This window comes from Coregonus clupeaformis, chromosome 36 (genome assembly GCF_020615455.1).
Source record: "Coregonus clupeaformis isolate EN_2021a chromosome 36, ASM2061545v1, whole genome shotgun sequence".
NCBI lineage: Eukaryota > Metazoa > Chordata > Actinopteri > Salmoniformes > Salmonidae > Coregonus > Coregonus clupeaformis.
Window position 1 is genome coordinate 17,963,242 of NC_059227.1, and position 20,220 is coordinate 17,983,461.

The following is a 20,220-nucleotide window of genomic DNA, read 5'->3' on the forward strand; positions in this document are numbered from 1 at the left end:
TTAGGGTTAAAATCAAATTTGAAGATAAATTGTAGAAATAGGCGGGGTTTATGACTTTGTGGCTGTAGTAACTAGGGACGACCGAACATAGAGGTAAAGTGCAGGCAGGTCGTCACTGCCACAAAGTCACAAAGTCACAAAGTCACAAGCCCTGCCATTTCTACAACTTCTCTTCCTAAAATAGGATTTTAAACCTTCAAGTTTAATGTCACGTGTACAAGTACAGTGAAATGCCTTCCTTGCAAACTCTAAAGACAACACTGTATCAATGTAGTACTAAAACATTACACAAGGTAGAACAAAAACACACGAGTAATACACATAAGAAATAAGAATACGAGAAAGTAAAAAGCTTTGAACAGGGTCAGTTCCAATACCATATTTATAATGTGCAGGGATACTGTAGTGATAGAGGTAAATATGTATAGACCTTACCCGTAACCTTAACCCTAACTTTAAATTAAAGACATAAAAGCACATTTTAGATTTTATGCATTTTATAGACAATTTTGACTTTGTGGTTGTGGAAACCGTGCAGGTCCAGCACCCTAGAAGTCCAAGTCGGTAATTATCAGTAGCTTGTATTTATTTGTCTGTGGTTTGTGCAGTGTACATAACACTTATTTATTTTTTTGAGTATCAATTAAAGATTCTGCTATTAAATTCAGCACAAAACACACACACACACAAAAGTAAGGCTTATCCTATAGCAGATTATTAGCATCTGTTTGTGCCAAGTAAATGAAAACTGTAATGATATACTTGTTTATTTATTATTATGGTATTATACATTAGGTATTGAAGGTCTATTCTACATATACCTATTTACCTATGTATATTGCAGTGGCTGTTAATACAGTAGTTCAATGTTTTTCTATAGACTACGCAGCTGAAGGTAACTTCCTTAGCATTAATTGCCAAACTACAGTTATACATGTTAAAACATTCAAAAGACAAAAAATACTCAGTATGTTCAGCTAAACATGAAATGCCTCTGCTACATCTATTTTCTCCATCTACGAATCATAGTCATAATACTCCTCAGTGTCTGTCTGCTCCACTTGGTCCTCAGGTGCGGTTTCCGTGAAGTACTCCTCACATCTGTCCTGGGCCATCAGGTACGCTCTCCAGCTGTCCCCTGGCGCTCTCACAGGCTCATTACACAGCTCTTTAGGGATCTCCACCCTCCTGGCCAGCAGGGTCCTCTTGACCCCCAGGAGCTCACAGCTGCAGTTCCAGGGGTTCCCGTCTAGGTAGACGGTCCTCAGCCGGGGCAGCAAGTCCAGGGTGATCTGGGGGAGGGATGTCAGCTTGTTCCTCCTCAGGTTCAACACCTGCAGGCGCTTCAGGGACCTCAGCTCCTGCTCCTGGACGACCTCGATGCGGTTCCCTTTCAAGTCCAGGCGGATCAGACTCTCTGGAAGCCTGCCAGAGAGACATGTCAACAGAACAGTGGGCAGTGGCGTCTGCTCTCACCAAAAGGCCAAAGGAGTCACATTTAAGATGTGTTTATCTATCTATCGTCTTGTGGTTTATACTCAAATATGTTTAACCAAAGACCTACAATGTGGTTAGGCTGCTATTCTACCAATATATTGTACAAAGATTATTGTACAAATGAGTAATACTCAAGTGAATGTACAACACATCTATAATGTATTTAATGGATTCATAAATATGATCCCAAATGTTAGTAAAGCACCATATCAAAGGGATGAAATACATACCCGTCTGGAATAGAGGAGAGGAGGTTCTGTTCCAGAGCCAGGTTGGTTATGTGAATGCTGTTCCTCAGAGCATTAGCTTCAAAGTTCCAGATGGTATTATTCTCTAGGAAGAGATGCTTCAGCTGTTTCATTCCAGACAGGTGCTGGAAGGTGACTTCCTGGATGGAGTTCTGTCTGCAGTCCAGTCTTTCCAGTTTGGGGCTCAGTCTACTGGGCAGTACCCTCAGGTGGTTTCCTGGCAGCTCCAGCACTGTGAGGTTGGGCAAGCGAAGGCCACCGTCCACAGAAACCAACCTATTGTAGGACGCAGACAGAGATTTGAGGTTGCGGAGTTGGCCCATCTCTCGGTTCCTCAGTGCTCGTATTTGGTTCCTGTCCAAGTTCAGGTAGGACAGGGCATGAGGGAGATCAAGTGGGACTCTTGATAGGAGGTTCCCTGGTAAATGTAGTGTCGTCAAGGACTGTAGCGGTGTGAAAAAGGCTGAGGGAAAAGAGGGGATCTTGTTGTTCCCCAAGCTCAACAGATTCAGTTCGGGGAGTCTCAGAGCACCTTGCACTGTCTCAATTTGATTTCCATCCAGGTAAAGACACTCCAACTTCACCAGGGTGGAGAGGGTGTTGGAACGCAGGTTGGTGATCTGGTTATTCTGAAGATCAAGCAGGCGTAGTTTCTTCAGCCCCTCAAAGACAGACTCCTGGAGGCCTGTGATTCTATTGTGGCCCACATTGAGGGTCTCCAGGCTGGGTGGGAGACCACGAGGGATCTGATGCAGTTTGTTCTTCTGTAGATCCAGGCTTCTTAGTACCCCCTGAGCCCTGAGAGCATTGGCCTCCACCACCTCCACTCCACAGGATGAAAGGATCACTTCCTCCAGCCCTGTCAGGCCAGATATGTCTCTACCCTGGAAAGGACAAACATATCAGGAGAAGATGTGCACCATTATACAAACAATATGCTATAAATCACAAGTAAATCATCACTCAATAGTCTTTAAATCTAACTGATTTCCAAGCATTAATTACAAGATGAAAGGTCTGACAATGGTTTGATAGTGAATCCATTGTTACCAATGTCACTGATTATCGATGGTTATTATCAAATGAGCAATTCCACTCTTACCTTTAGTTGCTTGATGTGGTTGTATCCCAGGTTTAGTTTCCTCACATCTTTAGTGATTCCAGTGGGAAAAGACTGCAACCTGAAACACTGCACTGACTTTGCACTATCACACACACACTTCCTTGGACAAACATTGCTACAGATGCACAAGAGAGTATGCAATGTAATACTAGCCAGCAAGATCATGAGAAACCACATCATGAACATCCAGCCTAGTTGGGCATCTCAGTAAAAAAGAACAGCACTCCCTCTTACTCTGGGGGTTTAAATACCTCAGCAAGGATTATGTGGGTGAGAGTAGGTGCTTTGCTTCATTTGGAACAATGGCAGAGATGTTTATCTTGGTTAAAAAACAACATTTGACACCGACAAGGAACTGACACAAACAGTAATAGATAGCCCTTCTGTTTGCGGACGTGAGAAACTTGCTGATAAACCATTTACAACCCATTCAGTTAAACAAATGCAATTTCCTCCTCTGTCTATTTGAATACTCTGTCTGCCATTGGCTTGAAGGAGTTGCCATATGTTTTCTACTTATGTTTGCATGTTATGTTTTAAGATATGTTAGATTAACTACCTTAACCCTGATTATTGCATGCACGCGTGACTGTAAGTCGCTTTGGATAAAAGCGTCGGCTAAATGGCATATATTATTAGTAAAATGTAATACAGATTAGTGAACAACGACCACCAGTCTTTTAACTGATGGATTGCCTCCTGTAGTGCCACCCAGGGCATGTATATGTATCTCTCATGAACATTAAATCAAATATTTGTCTGATTATACCAACAACAATGGTGTGAGATAAGAGGGTAGTAAATACAATTAAAATTAATTAATTTAATGCAAAAATTAGCTATGTAAAATATGTAGTACTGTCTGCATAGCCACTCACACCATGCCTACAATGACATATTAAATGTTTACACTCTCCAACAATATATTTAAGACACAGGGAGTTGCCAACAAAAACAAGAGTGGAAAGCAAAGCATTTAACCCCAATTTTTTACGACAAAGGTAAAATAATATGTGCCACTGTCTGCCAGTGCAAGGAGGGCAGGAAACTGCGCCCAAGAACTCAACACAGATTGACTAGATATGCTATCGATTGCTTTTTCTCTGCTGTGGCAGACTGTTGTAGTCGATTCAAAACTATGATCTGTATCCGATTACGGATTTCCTGGTAGGATTAGGGTTTGGGAAAGAACCAAATACATTTAATTTTGCTAGTCTTTTCTAAAAAGAAACTGTTTCGTATGATTAGGGCATTTAGAGTACGGTGTAACTCAATTATTACGACTCAGTAAACTTATACAGGGAGGCAGACACAAAGCGCTGTTTTTATTTGTGAAGGGAAGCGGTTTGTCAGCTAGCTAACGTTGGCTAGCTTTAGCTTTTAGCCTGCACTGTTGGACATGTCTGCTTCGGCCGGTGTCTCTCCGTCAGCCCAGGGCACGGCCCTGGTCAGTCCAGGCATGGGGATGTCCATGTTTCGGTGGCTTGATGTTTTGGAGAAGGAGTTTGACAAGGCATTTGTTGACGTCGATTTACTACTTGGAGAAATCGACCCAGATCAAGCTGACATCACATACGAGGGTCGTCAAAAGATGACAAGTCTCAGCTCCTGTTTTGCTCAGCTTTGCCACAAAGCGCAGACGATTTTTCAACTTAATCACAAAGTAGAGGTGAGCACAAACGTGTCTTGTATAAATGCTTAAAAGGATGTGCATGATCATTTGATATGTTAATGGTATACTTATGCTGTGTAGGCCAACAAGCTAGCTCCTAGTTAGCTAAATAGCTGTCAGAATTAGAATGTCCTCCAAGGCTCTCTCAATGCATGACAGTGCGTCTCTGCCCATCCAGTTGACAGGTCGAGGGTAGATGGCTCGACATGATCCCAAACAACAACTCCGTACTTTGTCCCTTCCTAAAAGTTTGAGATTGACCACCAGTATCAATATTTGTGTAACTTGTTGACAATCTGCATTTATGCTCTGGCACTTGACAGAATAAGAATTTGGCAACAGTACACACACACACACAATATTTGACAGCCACTTAGTTGCAAAATCTATTGATGAGAAAAACAGAAACAAGGATCATCCTGACCCATACTCCACCATGTATGACCTCACCATGCTCAGTAACCATTGTTTGGTCAGCTGTGTAGTTGACTCTGTCAAGACCTTCCCAGCAATTCTTATGACTACCGTAGAGCTCCTATTACTGCCTGTATGTAAATTGATACTGCATTTCAGCCTCTACCTTCAGTGCAGTATAGTGCTGAGGCCAGGAATTCTGGCTGTACACAACCAGTTGACACCCAACAACACTACAAAGTCATGGCCTAAGGGTATATGACTTGGCTAAAGTACACCAAATCTGTGGAAAATCCACTGATTGGATTTGTGAAATGCCTCAGTTTTCTGTCCACTGGTAACTGGCGTTGGTAGTGTGACCATTTACAATTATGCTAAGATCTATTTAGAGAAAGTAGGTTAGATCTGTATTGTTACATTTTTACCTAGGCCTACATGTTTTCCACCTACCTAAGGTAGCTTTGAGATAATGATAGGTTGACACAATGGTCACATTACAGCAGGAAGGGCAGAAGCCCATGATAAACACATCTCAAAAGGCACCAATGCAAGGGGTAAGGGCATAGAAATGTAAAATACTGGAGCATGGGAAGTTCACAAATAATTGTCAGATTCCACACCAGCAGACTGTGAGAATTGCCAGAACATAGAAACGTCATTAGGAGGAAAGATGTTTGAAATGCTTTTACATTTGTATCACAAACCATTGAGAAAATCATGAAAGTAAGTGGCCATTTTAGGCCTATACATGCCTCTTGTAAGACCCATGGATCGGTGAACCGTAGGCCTACATGATACACACATCTTGGTGTCATTATGCTCTAAATATAGATTGTCTTGATATTGAAATACAATTGAATTCATTTATTCAACATCAAAAATATTAATCTCAACTACTGCCTTGGGAGAGGCTACTGCCACAGATCAGAGCTAGAATGGGTCTCAGGGTAGAGGCCACTGCCACAGATCAGAGCTAGAACGGGTCTCAGGGTAGAGGCCACTGCCACAGATCAGAGCTAGAAGGGGTCTCAGGGTAGAGGCCACTGCCACAGATCAGAGCTAGAACGGGTCTCAGGGTAGAGGCCACTGCCACAGATCAGAGCTAGAAGGGGTCTCAGGGTAGAGGCCACTGCCACAGATCAGAGCTAGAATGGGTCTCAGGGTAGAGGCCACTGCCACAGATCAGAGCTAGAAGGGGTCTCAGGGTAGAGGCCACTGCCACAGATCAGAGCTAGAAGGGGTCTCAGGGTAGAGGCAGTGCTCCTATTATCCTCCTAACTGGGAAGATGCTGGAAGGGCGTGGTAAGAGGGTTTGCCCTTTACAGCACCACAACTACCCTTTTTGATTTGGTTGATTTTAAGACCTTGTTTGGAACAATATACTCTACAAGTACATAATATTTCCAGAGTGGACTCTCTGCTAATTCTGAAGATGATACATTTTATGAGCACCACCAACACTGTGAATGGGAAAATTGATTCAACGGGCTCTCCCACTGCTTGTGACTTTCTGAATGTGCAATCCTTAAGGAGGACTGTGATTGGTTAATGACTTGTAACGTCTATTTCTTTTTTTTTTATGGGTAATATCATTAAAAGTACCAGAGCCCACTCTGGAAATGTGATGTGTTTGAAGAGTATATTGTTACAAACACAGGGCTCTATGCTGACTTTTTTTTTATTACAAGGAGCACGTGTGTGGCTAATTTGAAAAATGTAGGCGCACACAAAGAAATGTAGGAACACAATGAAAATTATTTGAGGTATTAAAGCTAGAATCCTTAATTCTTCTAGGCGCACCGGTGCTCCTAAATGAAAATTCCAGGTTGCACAGCAAAATATTTAGGCGGATATGGAAGTAAAATGATCACACTGTAGAGCCCTGAAACAATATGGCTAAAAATAAGATACATCGAAAAGGGTCGTTTTGAGATATTAATATTTTTAATGTTGAATAAATGAATGTGAAAATGTGTATTTCAGGAACTGGACATAGGCTACTCCATATTTGAGAGAACACTAAGGAGTATAATGACACCAAGATGTTGTCTGTATCATGTACGGTTCACAGATCATAGGGTTTTACAGGAGGCATGTATAAGTACAAAAAATGGCCTAAAATGCCAATTTCATCATGAAAAAAGGTGATACATGTAAAAAGCATTTTAAACATCCTTCCTCCCAATGAAGTACGTATGTGAGAATTGCCAGAACATTCTGAGATGCCAAAAATATTTTCAGCTGTCGTGGAATCACCCAATATTAATCCAGGTTCTCACACAGAAGACCATACATAACCGACGTTCTATAGTAATACTAGTCCCGTGCAAATAGGGCTAAAGAAGGGTTTAAGGTTGCCTAAAGCCCTATTCGGACTGGATTCGTTTTACTGGGGGAGGTCGGGTAGTGTAATTATGTGCACAAAACATGGCAGGAGAGTAACAATTCCAAAGTCCTCTGATAGTACTAGTCCCGTGCGAATCGACATCCCTGTGTTTTGAGAGAAATGTATGAGTTTGACAGGTGTTGCTCGCGCTTTGAGCAAGGAAACAATAACTGATTCGATAAATTGAACAAAATGCTGTGCATAGCCTATATATGAACGGCCTAAATGTATCAACTTTCACAGTGAATGCTTTTGTTTATACGTTATGTGCGAATATGAATTAAACATCGGCAAATGCGTCAAGAAAATATATTGCGGCTATTTAATGCAACCCTTGGTTTTAATCGATCGCAAAGCATCATACAACCGAGCTAAACGTTTGGAAATGACAAGTTCACTTCCTCATTCATAGCCTAAAAACGCATATCAAGTGCAAGTGCGCTGTTTAGCTCACATCTGAAGGCTAGGACGTCGTCTACTGGGGATCGCGAAAATATCTTAATGATTATGATCACACTTTCTCAATTCAAATATTATGGCGACACTTTACCAAAGATGGTTTAGAAACTTGGGAACCAAGCTCGAGTTATCAGTGTAGCCTTTTGTCGACCGGACTTGTTGAAATAGCTTCATGCCTAGAAAAAACCTCCAGGCTTCAGTCATAACTATCAATTTATATATATATAAGGTAAGTATTACAGGGGGCAGTTTGGAAAAAACGAATCCTGTCCGAATCGTCCTCTTGAATAACGGACATTCTGGTGTAATAAATACATAACCAACGTTCTCTAGTAATACTATTCCCGTGCGAATAAGGTTTTATACCACATGTGTCTCTCCGAGTTTTCGCTCCTCCCTTGTACTTGATTGATGAATTAAGGTCACTAATTAGTAAGGAACTTCCCTCACCTGGTTGTCTTGATCTTACTTGAAAGGGGAAAACCAAAAGCCAGCAGAAACTAGGCCCTCAAAGGTTTGAGTTTGACACCCCTGCCATCTACTCATAGGAACCTTACCAGCATATAAGCTAGTATTGGCTGAAAACGACCTAGTTGCACCTTAACCCCTTTTATGTAGTCTGTTGGCATGTTATTCTTAGCAATGCTGCTGTGATGTCAGAATAACTAGTAAACACACATGAAAGTAGAGTAGAAGATTTTCTAGACCTTGAGGACTCAGATTGGTGGTGTCAAGCCTGTTTTTCCTGCCTAGCCATTGGAACCCATTACGGGCATCCATTTCTAGATTCAGATTTTTGGCTAACTCAGAATTCCACATGAATACAAGTGTATCGGCTAGATTTATATTTGGATCTATATTTGCTGAAGACCGTAAGCCTGAGAAGGAAGAATGTCTTCAGGTCCAGGGCCTCTCTCTGGTACCCAGATGTTCAGTGTCTTAGTGCTGCTACAGGTTAGGACATTTGGTGCCTGTTTCAGACCCCATGGGGATGGGTGTAATCTACTTTACCCCCGCCGTTAAAAATCTATTAAAACAATTCTTTATTTTCTCCATAGTCCTGAGAGTTCAATGGGGGCTTTATCCCCTTCTGTGAGATGAATCAGTTTTGCATGTGTGAATCACTTAAAAAGCTTTAACTGTGGAAGATGTAAGTCTGCCGGGGAAGCCAAGCTTTAGGGAATTACTTTCTGTCATTATGTTGCCGACACTTGAGCAAAAAGCTAAACTGTGTCTTGTCGAGGGAGCTAGGTTTTTAAATGTAAACAAAATAGATTGTAGAATAATAACCAAACATAAAGTGATCGCTCGGCTATTAAGACTTCCTCAGCCTCGGCTCCGGACTGTTACTCTGGCATAGTTTATCAGGAAGAGGACAGGTCAGCCGGACCCATGTCTTAGCCTTTCTGATTAGATTAGAGAGCATAGTGTTTAGGAGCAAGGATATAGAGATCACTCTGTGACCCAGCCATGAGATGCCCACATTCCACAACGCCCAACCCTCTGTGTCACAATCAGGATGTCCTGCCCCTTTTTGGCGTGTGTGTCAGTGTTTCCCCTACCTATATTACATTTGAGAAGCTATAGAATATTCGTACTATAGAATATTCTATTTGATTTAGACTGGGTCTCTATAATGAAGGCCTGATTATTACAGTGATAGATGAGTCTCTGTCTGAGGAGGATAATACATCATTTAGGAGACAGAGGCTGTTTAGTATTCAGTCAGATTCACATGATAACCACACTCCTCTTTCATCATCATAGGTGGAGTGAATCCTAAAATATGACGCTCATTCATATCATAGATTAATTCATTCCCACAGCTGTGACAGGCAGATGGCCCCAGTTCAATGGCATAAATCAATCAATGTTTTGTCTCTGAACTTAACTCTGCTTCCCATGTTGCCAAGCTCAATAAGCTCCAGAGACTAGCACAAATGTGAATTTTTTTTTCAGGGTTCTGTTCGCGTACAATAGACAACCCTCAGTGCAGGATCTGTAGGCCTATTCATTTTGGCACAATTCATTCAGGCTTGAATAAAAAGTAGCCTGCTTTCTAAGAAAAAAACTTGTTGGAAATATCTGAACGAGAACAGAGAGAAAATGTAAAACAGACCAATTAAAAATCTAATTTGATCCATGCTGGGATAATGGCATGGGCCTGGCACACTGATTGCACTACATATAAATGATGATGAGGGTTCCTAAGAATCTAGGAAGTCAGAAGAAGTGTACACTTATGTAACTCTCTCTCTCTCCTCTCCCCCCTCCCTCCTCCAGGCTCAGCTGGTGGACCTGCGTTCGGAGCTGACTGACGTGCAGGCGGAGAAGGAGGTGGTGGAGAGGGAGGTCCACGACCAGCTCCTCCACCTCCATGCCATGCAGCTGCAGCTTCACGCCAAGGCTGGACAGACCGTGGACTCTGACTCCATCAAAGACAGGATGGTAGGGCACCTCTCTCACACACACGACTGCTAATATATTTTTTGGTATACCTGCTGAGGTTCCAGTGGGCCTGTAAAGTGGTAAATGGTCATATTCTTCCCCACTGCTTGGCTGTGATTTTAACTCTGCCTTTCTAACCTTTGACCCCTTCTCTGTTCTTCTCACCTTAAGCCTGTTCCCTCAGTGGAGGAGATGGTAAGTGTGTGATGTCCTCTGTGTGTCTGGTTTGTGGTTAGTGATAGCTGTGCGTCTCTGTCTTGCATGTGTCTGTGCCTTGGTCTGTGTACTCATCCTACCCTCAAGTTCGGTCTTTTCCTGCTCTTGCTAACAACAGTTGTTCATTAATAAGTCCAACAGGCCCTCTATGGGGCTTGTGCTACATTTGACATTTTAGTCATTTTGCAGACGCTCTTATCCAGAGCGACTTACAGTTAGTGAGTGCATACATTTTTCATACTGGCCCCCCGTGGGAAACGAACCCACAACCCTGGCATTGCAAGCGCCATGCTCTACCAACTGAGCTACAGGGGACTACTAGATAGTGAACTAATGAATGTGAACAATTGTGCAAATGTTCTAAGGGGAAAGAAAAAGGTGATATTTCTGTGAAAGCCATGAATGCCATTTGGTGAATGAGGGAGGTTGCTCTGTAATACATAAAGTATGTAGTGTTTGAGCTACGTTACCAGAGGGTCCACAAACACCCAAAGCTTAGACTGAGACAAAGGAGTCCCCAAGGCTCCCAGCCTAGGACCTGCGGCCAACCTGTCCTTCCCGATCCCAGTGCACCACAGTGACGACAGTGATATCAGATATGGAATTATTGTAGCTTTGTTGCATTGTGTTTGTTATTGCCTATTCATGTACATTCGTGTTGCCCTATTTGATAGGAAAATGCATGTTTTGATACTTGGAAAGAGTTTTGTTTCAATAGTCAAGAAAGCGCAAAGGGAAATAGGTAAAACATAAATTACTACAAGACAAAAAAGCTCACTCAATCAAGCCTGATGGTCTTATAAAAGCAAAGCTTACTTTCATATAATTTAAAAAGTTTGAAAAAGTAGTGGAATGGGATAATGTCTTGGTGTGAGGAAAGCATTCAATACTTTATTTTGTAAGTTTGCGGTACAAATCACATTAGTGTTGGAGCACCTCCTCCTAAGAGTATGAATTAGGCTGTTTGAGACGTTTTCAATCCTAAGCAACCTGCCTACACATTGTTTGAATTACAATAGACCAATTTAGCTACTGTAGTAGTTAAAAGATGTGTGCTCGAAAACCTTGGTAGAGCATGGGTGAAGTAGGCATTGTGGTGCTCATGTGACTTGAATTTCCTTTTTCGGCTTCAGACCAATATCTACTTCTCACTTAAAACATAGTTTTTGTCCTTAATTGATATGTGATTGTGGTCATGTTTTCATCATAACAAATCAGAAAATGTAAGCACATTTTCTAGAAAAGGAAATTACCAATTGTTCTGGTTGTCAATTTGATGACACAAACAATCAAGTTCTGATGGAACCAACTGGCTGTACCTGTGTTCTAAAGATTAAGTTCAAATCTTTGACCCTTTGTTCAATCTCTAACTTATGGATAACTTTAAAAAAACTTGAAAATAACTTGTTAGTCATGGTCACCATAAGGGTTAGTGCTTTGAACTTATAATAGCCAAAGTCACAGTTACCTATCTTGTGTGTCCTGTGTATGTGTGTGTCTTGTCCTCAAGTAGATATTTCATTTAACTTTCATCTATACTGTATGCTGTATCCATTTTGTCTTTGACATGGTATTTGTGGATGTAACACAGCCTGTGAGGATGCAGCTGTGGACTGCTCTTTTCCTGCTCCCTGCGCTGTGGTGGCTCCCTGTCAACTGGGCTTCATCTAATATTGATCAGAGGAGACTGCTCTAGCCTCGAGTCATGACCCAGTCTCTCTGTAAAGCAGGGATCTCTCTCTCTCTCTCTCTCTCTCTCTCTCTCTAAACAGCACAGTGCCAGAGCTGACAGGAGCGAAGCACTTGCTCTCTCTGTAGAGTTTAACTCAACCATTTATCTTTGCTTGTTTGTGTTTGTGTGCGCCCTCCCGCCTGCCTGTGTGTGACAGGAGAGGGAGCTGCAGGCCAACAAGAAGGAGAAGGTGAAGGAGGTGAAGCTGGAGGCAGAGGTCAAGCTGCATAAGAAGGAGAATGAGGCCCTCCGCAGGCACGTCGCCGTACTGCAGGCTGAGGTCTATGGGGCCAGATTGGCAGCCAAGTACCTGGACAAGGAGCTGGCTGGAAGGTAACCCTAACCCTAGCTCCAACCCTAGCTCAAGCTTAGACTGAAATAGGGAGGGACTACCTCAAACCAATAATGCTGACAGTGGTAACTGGTTGTCTTTGGATCCATCGTCTCCAGAGTACAGCAGATCCAGCTGCTGGGTCGGGACATGAAGGGGCCCGCTCACGACAAGCTGTGGAACCAGCTGGAGGCTGAGATCCACCTTCACCGCCACAAAACAGTCATCCGAGCCTGCAGGGGGCGCAACGACCCCAAGAAACCCCTACCATCTCCAGTGGGGCATGTGAGTGGACATCAGAGTCAGGGGTTTGATTCTCATTGTAGTGAAGATATTTGTTTCCTCTTTGTGTATCGCTGATTATTTGGTTGTTTTATCTCTCCCTCAGGAAACAGATATACTGAAGAAGACTCAAGGAGTTGGTCCTATTCGTAAAGTAGTATTGGCCAAAGAAGATCACGAGGGACTTGGAATTTCAATCACGGTAACCTCCACCACCAATTTTAGCCCAAACCAGAAAGTGTTAAATGCTATGCCTCAACCCATAGTCTGTTGCTTATCTGTCATGGTCCATACCCTAATATGTGTGTGCATGTCTGTGTGTTCTTTCTGGATGGACAGGGTGGTAAGGAACACGGGGTGCCCATCCTGATCTCAGAGATTCATCCTACCCAGCCTGCGGAGCGCTGTGGGGGGCTCCATGTGGGCGATGCCATCCTGGCTGTCAACAGCATCAACCTGAGAGACGCCAAACACAAGGAGGCTGTCACCATCCTCTCACAACAGGTCAGACTCAGCCCCAGGGAGATAGAAGGGTTGCATCTTGACATTAATTGATGTATGACATGACTAGCTATAGTGGAAGAGTTGACTATAGCATATACAGCATGGGACCAGGCTAAGTAAAACCATAGTAAAAAGTGAATACATTCCTTTTGTGATCAACATTTCAAAAGCCTTTTGTCACCCTCTCTGTGACACCCAGTTAGTGTTTAGCCTGGGGGTTCGAGCTTTTACTGAGAGTCAGTCATATCTTTCCTTTCCTTAACTTTAGTCAGCCCACACACTCTAGAGTAATTGAATGGAGGTTCATGCTGGGGTTAGTTCATTTAGCCTGCGGGACTGCTGCTGTGGATTGGGGAAAAACAGTTAATCATGCCTCTGCAAACAAACAAACCAACAAACTAACTAAGCTTTTGGGTAACTTACTGTTAAGTTTTCTCTAACACTGCTGTGCATGTGTGCTTGTGTGTGTGTCTGCCTGTGTCTGCCTGTGTCTGCCTGTGTCTGCCTGTGTCTGTCTGCGTCTGTCTGTCTGCGTGTGTCTGTCTGTCTGTCTGTGTCTCCTCCTGTCCTCAGAGGGGAGAGATAGAGTTTGAGGTGGTGTACGTGGCCCCGGAGGTGGACTCTGACGACGAGAACGTGGAGTATGAGGATGACAGCGGCCATCGCTTCCGCCTCTACCTGGATGAGCTGGAGGAGGGGTCAGCCGCCAGCAGGAACAACGGCACAGCAGACTTGGCATCACTGCAAGGCAAGTTATCTCTACTGTACCTCAGTCCTGGGCTGTCATTGATCATAGAAAACGCACACATAGTTTTCACAGTAGGAGGGCTTCATTTCGATGTAGCTACGTGCATTTGAAGTGTTTTTACTTCACATTCACTTTCATTAGACAAATGGAAGTCTTTGTGTTAATGTGTAAATGGTAGGCTTGGACGGTATCCAGATTATCATACTTATACTGACCTTGTGCCATACCCGGATATTCGGTAGTACCGTGACTGAACACAAGGGGCGCTATTTTGAAGCCCCACTGAGCCTTTGAGTACTGAAATAATATATAAACGCAACATGCAACAATTTCAACGATTTTATTGAGTTACAGTTCATATAAGGAAATCAGTCAATTTAAATATATTCATTAGGGCCTAATCTATGAATTTTATATGACTGGGCAGGGGCGCAGCCATGGATGGGCATAGGCCCACCCACTGGGGAGCCAGGCCCACCCACTGGGGAGCCAGGCCCAGCCAATCAGAATGAGTTTTTCCCCACAAATGGGCTTTATTACAGACAGAAATGCTCCTCAGTTTCAATAGTTTCTCAGACGATCCCGCAGGTGAAGAAGCCAGATGTGGAGGTCCTGGGCTGCCATGGTTACACGTGGTCTGCGGTTGTGAGGCTGGTTGGACGTACTGAAAAATTCTCTAAAATGACGTTGGAGGCAGCTTATGGTAGAGAAATGAACATTAAATTCTCTGGCAACAGCTCTGGTGGACATTCCTGCAATCAGCATGCCAATTGAATGCACCCTCAAAACTTCAGACATCTGTGGCATTGTGTTGTGTGACCAAACTGCACATTTTAGAGTGGCCTTTTATTGCCCCCAGCACAAGGTGCATCTGAAATGCTTACTAACAGGGATGTAAAGAACTTTGTGCACAACATCAGAGAGAAATATGCTTTTTGTGCGTGTGGAACATTTCTGGGATCTTTTATTTCAGCTCATGAAACATGGGACCAACACTTTACATGTTGCGTTTATATTTTTGTTCAGTATAAATGTAATATCCCATAGAGAACGCTAACTAAATGCTAACAAGTGCATTGCGAAAATTCTAGAGTCTCTGAGCTAAAGTATTTGCAGGACAGACATCCCAGCTCATAAAGTTATACAAATAACTAAAAAATGCTACTCAGTTGGCTGCACGCACAAAACAAATATTAGACAGTAAGGCTCTTGATCCAGGAAGTGATTCTCTGCTGTTACCAAGCGATACTTGATTTTGGAAGAAGCTAGCCACTTCGCTAGATAGCTAACTAGCTACTAAATTAGCAAACCAAATGCACAACTGCAGAGCATTTTAGACAGCTAACTTAATAGTTATACGATATCTAGCTGGCAAACATTTAGTTGTGAATTCCATACTGTAACTAGATCACCTGGCGTGTGCTGCACAACAGTGAGTGACTCACAAGGCTTGGGTCTCTCTTCGTTGGGTGCTTGTAAACAAACACCACGTGACTGGGGAACACCGGTAAGCTTCATAATGAAAAATTATGTGACAGGTGAAATGAAGAACGCAACCTTCTTTATCTCCTAACGTATTGCAAAAGTTGACTACAGGTATTTACTTAAAAAGTAGCAAAAAAAATCAAATGTATTAAAAAAATTCAACGGTATTGACGGTATTAAAAAAACATCCTGTGGCTATTTCCAAATACCCCGATATACGGTATACCTCCCAACCCTAGTAAGTGGACTTTACAGACTGCCACAATACCATATGAGCATATGTGAATGAACAGAAAAATTCAGTTGGTACAAGAGTGACGATAGATGCTACAGTAAGGAGAGAGAGTGTATTCATGTCTGTCTCTCTATATGTGCCTGATGCTGCAGCCCTGGAGAAGATGTCAGTGAGTGATGGCCCAGAGAACGGAGACACAGGGATCTTCAGTGAGACGCCATCGGAGGAGACCCCGTCTAAGGCGGCTGAGTCCGGAGAGAGCACTTCCTAGAGGGGCGGGCAGGAGCTGGAGGGATGGGGTGAGGGGGTGATGGGGGGGCAGAGGAGGAGGGAGAAAGGCTGAAAGACTGGAGTGCAGGTGTGATGTGTTTTTGTACTATACTATATGAGATTTGAGAGACTGGACTGCATCAGAGTCCACTGGAGGATATGAAGAAATGGGGATAGAGTCGACTCATCATTAAGTCGTCATGGAAACGCACTCAGAGCTCTTGAATTCACGTCACTATCTTTGTGCAATGATGAGGAACCAATGAGAGAAGACCACAGATTGAGGAGAGGATGTGGGTCTAGATGGTTGAATGGATGGACTGAGTGGTATTCTTCTCTTGTGTGTATAGTTAGTGATCCTATTCGCCCCCATATTAAGACTACACTTCCTTACTGTGAGACTGCCCTGCTGGTAATGAATACTGTTTTACTAGGCTGAGGAAAATCTTCTCCCTTCATAAATGTTGGCTTTTATTTATCTCTTACACATGTAGCTTGTGTAGAGGGGTTTCTCTCAACTGTAATGTTCATTTTCTATCACTGATTATGATATCAATGTTGATTCCCATGTCATACCTGCACCGCTCTAAGATCCACCTACGAGTAGGCTTAGCCCTCAAGTGTTCAGAATATAGAACAGCCACATTCACCTACTGTATGTCAAAACAGAATGTACAGTCAGGGAAAGACTTGTCAGAATTCAAAGGATTTCAACTATTAGGGTGTGCCCTCTGCGTTTCATTAATGGTATCACATAATGTCACCATAGTTGTGTTTAAATGCAGGATACATCTGGTTTTCAGTCCTCATTACACAACATTTTCATTTAAAGATGGGGCACTCTGAGCGATGTATCTTGTGTGCTGCCTCGCTGTCTTCATACTGTGTTGAAAGTCCTTGTCATTTACTTTGAGGCACACACACTGGCTGATGTTCTCTGAAAACAAGTTGTGTATGACAAAGTTACTGATATATCTGGAAACATTCGAAAGTTGTTTTGTATTTGTGTAAAAAATACCACAAGTACTTTATGTGTTAACTGTGTCAGTGCCACGGAATCTACTATATTAATGGTGTTTAACTGACCCATATTCGCAAACTTGGGATAGATCTTCAACATTACACAGACAATTATAGGATTTGTGTGTTATGAAGCACTGCAAATTGAGTCGCCTGTACCCATAAGTATCGCTCCATTGCCAGAAATTAGAAGTGCAATATCTTTATAATAAACTCAACTAGGATTTCTCCTTAACCGTCTTTGTTCTTTTCCCTTTTCACGCAAAGTACATATCTTGCTTTTTGTATGTCCCTAAAGTTCTTCGCTGGTTTGTTTCCCACCCTTCTCTACTGCTGGTGTGCTGTGATCTTGTATCTGTGGCTGTCAAGCTGTGTTTTCAGACTTGTTAGGACTCAAAGATGACTGACCACAGTGTGTTGGCTGCACTGTGTTCTGATATTAAGAGCTGTCATAGGGTTATCAACCTGTCTGAGGGATGGGGGTTTCCAGCTTTAATCTATGAATCTTACACAACCAAAATGTTTGTGTACATGCACTAAAGATCTGTTTAAAAATCAAATCCACAAACTATCATCTTTAGAGACTATAGGAATAAATCTGTATATATTATATAAATGTATTAGCTGTTTTAAAACATGAAATCAGTGCATTTCTGTAGATCATATTGGAATTTAGCTACTGTAGTAGCTAGCATCTCTCTACTGTACTTATTAGAAATGTACCCCAATTGAGGTGGTCATGACAACCTACAGCCTTGTGTTCCAATCTTGACTTCATTCATGGCTAATCTGCAGTTACTGTTTTTTATTTTTATTTTTATCTACACTGAACAAAAATATAAACGCTAAATGTAAAGTGTTGGTTTCATGAGCTGAAATAAAAGATCCTAGAATTTTTCCTTATGCACAAAAAGCTTATTTCTCTAAAATGTTGTGCACAAATTTGTTTACATCCCTGTTAGTGAACATTTCTCCTTTGCCAAGATAATCCATCCACCTGACAGGTGTGGCATATCAAGAAGCTGATTAAACTACATGATCATTGCACAGGAGCACCTTGTGCTGGGGACAATAAAAGGCCACTAAAATGTGCAGTTTTGTCACACAACACAATGTCACAGATGTCTGACGTTTTGAGGGAGCGTGCAATTGGCATGCTAACTGCAGGAATGTCCACCAGAGCTGTTGCCAGATAATTTTATGTTAATTTCTCTACCATAAGCCGCCTTCAACGTCGTATTAGAGAATTTGGCAGTACATCCAACCGGCCTCACAACCGCAGACCACGTGTAACCACGCCAGCCCAGGACCTCCACATCCGGCTTCTTCACCTGCGGGATCGTCTGAGACCAGCCACCTGGACAGCTGGTGAAACTGAGGAGTATTTAATTCTGTAATAAAGTCCTTTTGTGGGGAAAAACTCATTCTGATTGGTTGGGCCTGGCTCCCCAGTGGGTGGGCCTATGCCCTCCCAGGCCCATCCATGGGTGCAACCCTGCCCAGTCGTGAAATCCATAGATTAGGGCCTAATTTATTTATTTCAATTGACTGATTTCCTTATATGAATTGTAACTCAGTAAAATCCTTAAAATTGTTGCATGTTGTGTTTATATTTTTGTTCAGTATAAATTGCGATTTGATCAAACTCAAATGCTCTGCGTGAAGGACATGTCCAAGCCAAGGACAGTTCCCTGCTTAACATTAGTGAAAGGACACACAGTGGCACTAGACACTGAGAAATCGTGTGTCATCTTAGAGAATATTCACATCGCTTGTTGCCAGTGCTTTTGACTGAAGAAAACAAAGGCTCCCTTTTTGTACACAGGTTTTACCCGACCTTGTTTTCTTAGTTTTAATTTTATTCCTCAAAAGCAATTATTTTTGTCATAAAATGTGTTTCTGAAATCTTGGACGATTTGGTATAAATGTCTTATCTGTAGTTAATGTATAACATGAAACCTTTGAATAAACTTAAGTGTATTTGCCCAATGTGGTCTGTACAGTGTATGTGTATAGCCTGCCCTCCTTCAAACCTTCAATATATGAAAGGGAGATCTTCATCTTCACGAGGTTGAAATGTGAAGGTCCACATTGTTGACAATGAGAACCAGACAATGATTCAACTGGAAGTTATTTTTCTGATGTGTACTGGTTACTAATACTAATTTTATCTTTTGACCTACAATGAACACCAGGGGGAGACATAAGCTCTAGAACCACTGGTAGTGCATTCTGAGTTATCAATACAGCACATGGAAACAGCAGTCGTCAATTATTCACAGTGAAGACACATACTGAACATTTAGCAAATTAAAGAACATACAGTTACGATTCATATCAAACTGCTAATGATTTCATACAGACAGTTATGGTAAGAATCATCATCTCATTTAGCCAAATACTTGTAAACAGGCTCCAGTTTTCAGTTAACGTTTTTCCTACCCTTTAGAATTTGTCAATGGGACACAGTACAAAACAGATACTCTTCAAGCCGACATGAACAAAGCTAAAATCACAAAGTCGGCAGTCTGCAAGAAGAGACATGACAGGAATTTGTGGGGATAAACTGAATATCCAGGAGTAGTGTGGTCACAGAGAAAGCTGATCTGAGTCTGAGCTTTCATGTAGCTTTGGGTTGGAGGCTGGAGGTGTAAATGGTGCTCCACACCCCTGTGTGAACGGCCTGGACTAGGCCCAGCCCACTGGCAGACAGGACCTCACACACACCCGCTCTCATCACACACTAACGCTCATAGCAACAAATAGTATCTTCTCAGACTAGGGTTATCTCCACCAGACAACCACTCTAACCCCCGCTTATGGAGAGACCAGTAATGTGTTATCAGGGCCCTCAGTGAGGCTGTCATATCCCCAAACCAGCCCTCTCCCCTCTTCTCCTCAGCTGGGCCCAGAGCTGGGAGGACTGGGCAGCAGCAGTGTCACTGATCATCAGCTGCTGCTCCACGACTGACACCAAACTACCACATTCCTCCACAGACAGAAACAGGCTGATTGCTGGTGGAGGTGGGGTGTTCCTGTCACTTCCCACTTCTCTGGGCGCTGGGACTGGAATGCTGGTCGTCCCAGGGCCTAGGCTAGGCTGCTGAGACGCACATTTTCACATAGTAAAGAGACCTTGACATGTGGAGG

At 42.7% G+C, this 20,220-nt stretch overlaps 2 protein-coding genes across 3 annotated transcripts; one reads left to right on the top strand and one right to left on the bottom strand.

The window, feature by feature from the left end:
* Positions 1-750: 750 nt before the first annotated feature.
* Positions 751-3,782, bottom strand: LOC121552845 (nephrocan-like). Its single transcript, XM_041865913.1, has 3 exons — positions 2,848-3,782; positions 1,728-2,629; positions 751-1,425 (listed from the first exon to the last, which is right to left on the bottom strand). Exons 1-3 carry the CDS (start codon positions 3,052-3,054, stop codon positions 1,017-1,019), a joined length of 1,518 nt encoding a protein of 505 aa, XP_041721847.1. The 5' UTR covers positions 3,055-3,782; the 3' UTR covers positions 751-1,016.
* A 235-nt stretch (positions 3,783-4,017) lies between these two features.
* Positions 4,018-17,305, top strand: LOC121552846 (Golgi-associated PDZ and coiled-coil motif-containing protein). 2 transcript variants are annotated; one of them, XM_041865914.2, is made up of 9 exons: positions 4,019-4,537; positions 10,083-10,247; positions 10,419-10,442; positions 12,353-12,528; positions 12,646-12,811; positions 12,915-13,010; positions 13,148-13,312; positions 13,886-14,060; positions 15,933-17,305. In XM_041865914.2, the coding sequence occupies exons 1-9, from the start codon at positions 4,268-4,270 to the stop codon at positions 16,049-16,051; spliced, it is 1,356 nt and encodes a 451-aa protein (XP_041721848.2). In that variant the 5' UTR covers positions 4,019-4,267; the 3' UTR covers positions 16,052-17,305. The 2 variants fall into 2 exon arrangements, with proteins under 2 accessions (XP_041721849.2, XP_041721848.2); XM_041865915.2 differs by lacking the exon at positions 10,419-10,442 and having other exon boundaries at positions 4,018-4,537.
* Positions 17,306-20,220: the final 2,915 nt, after the last annotated feature.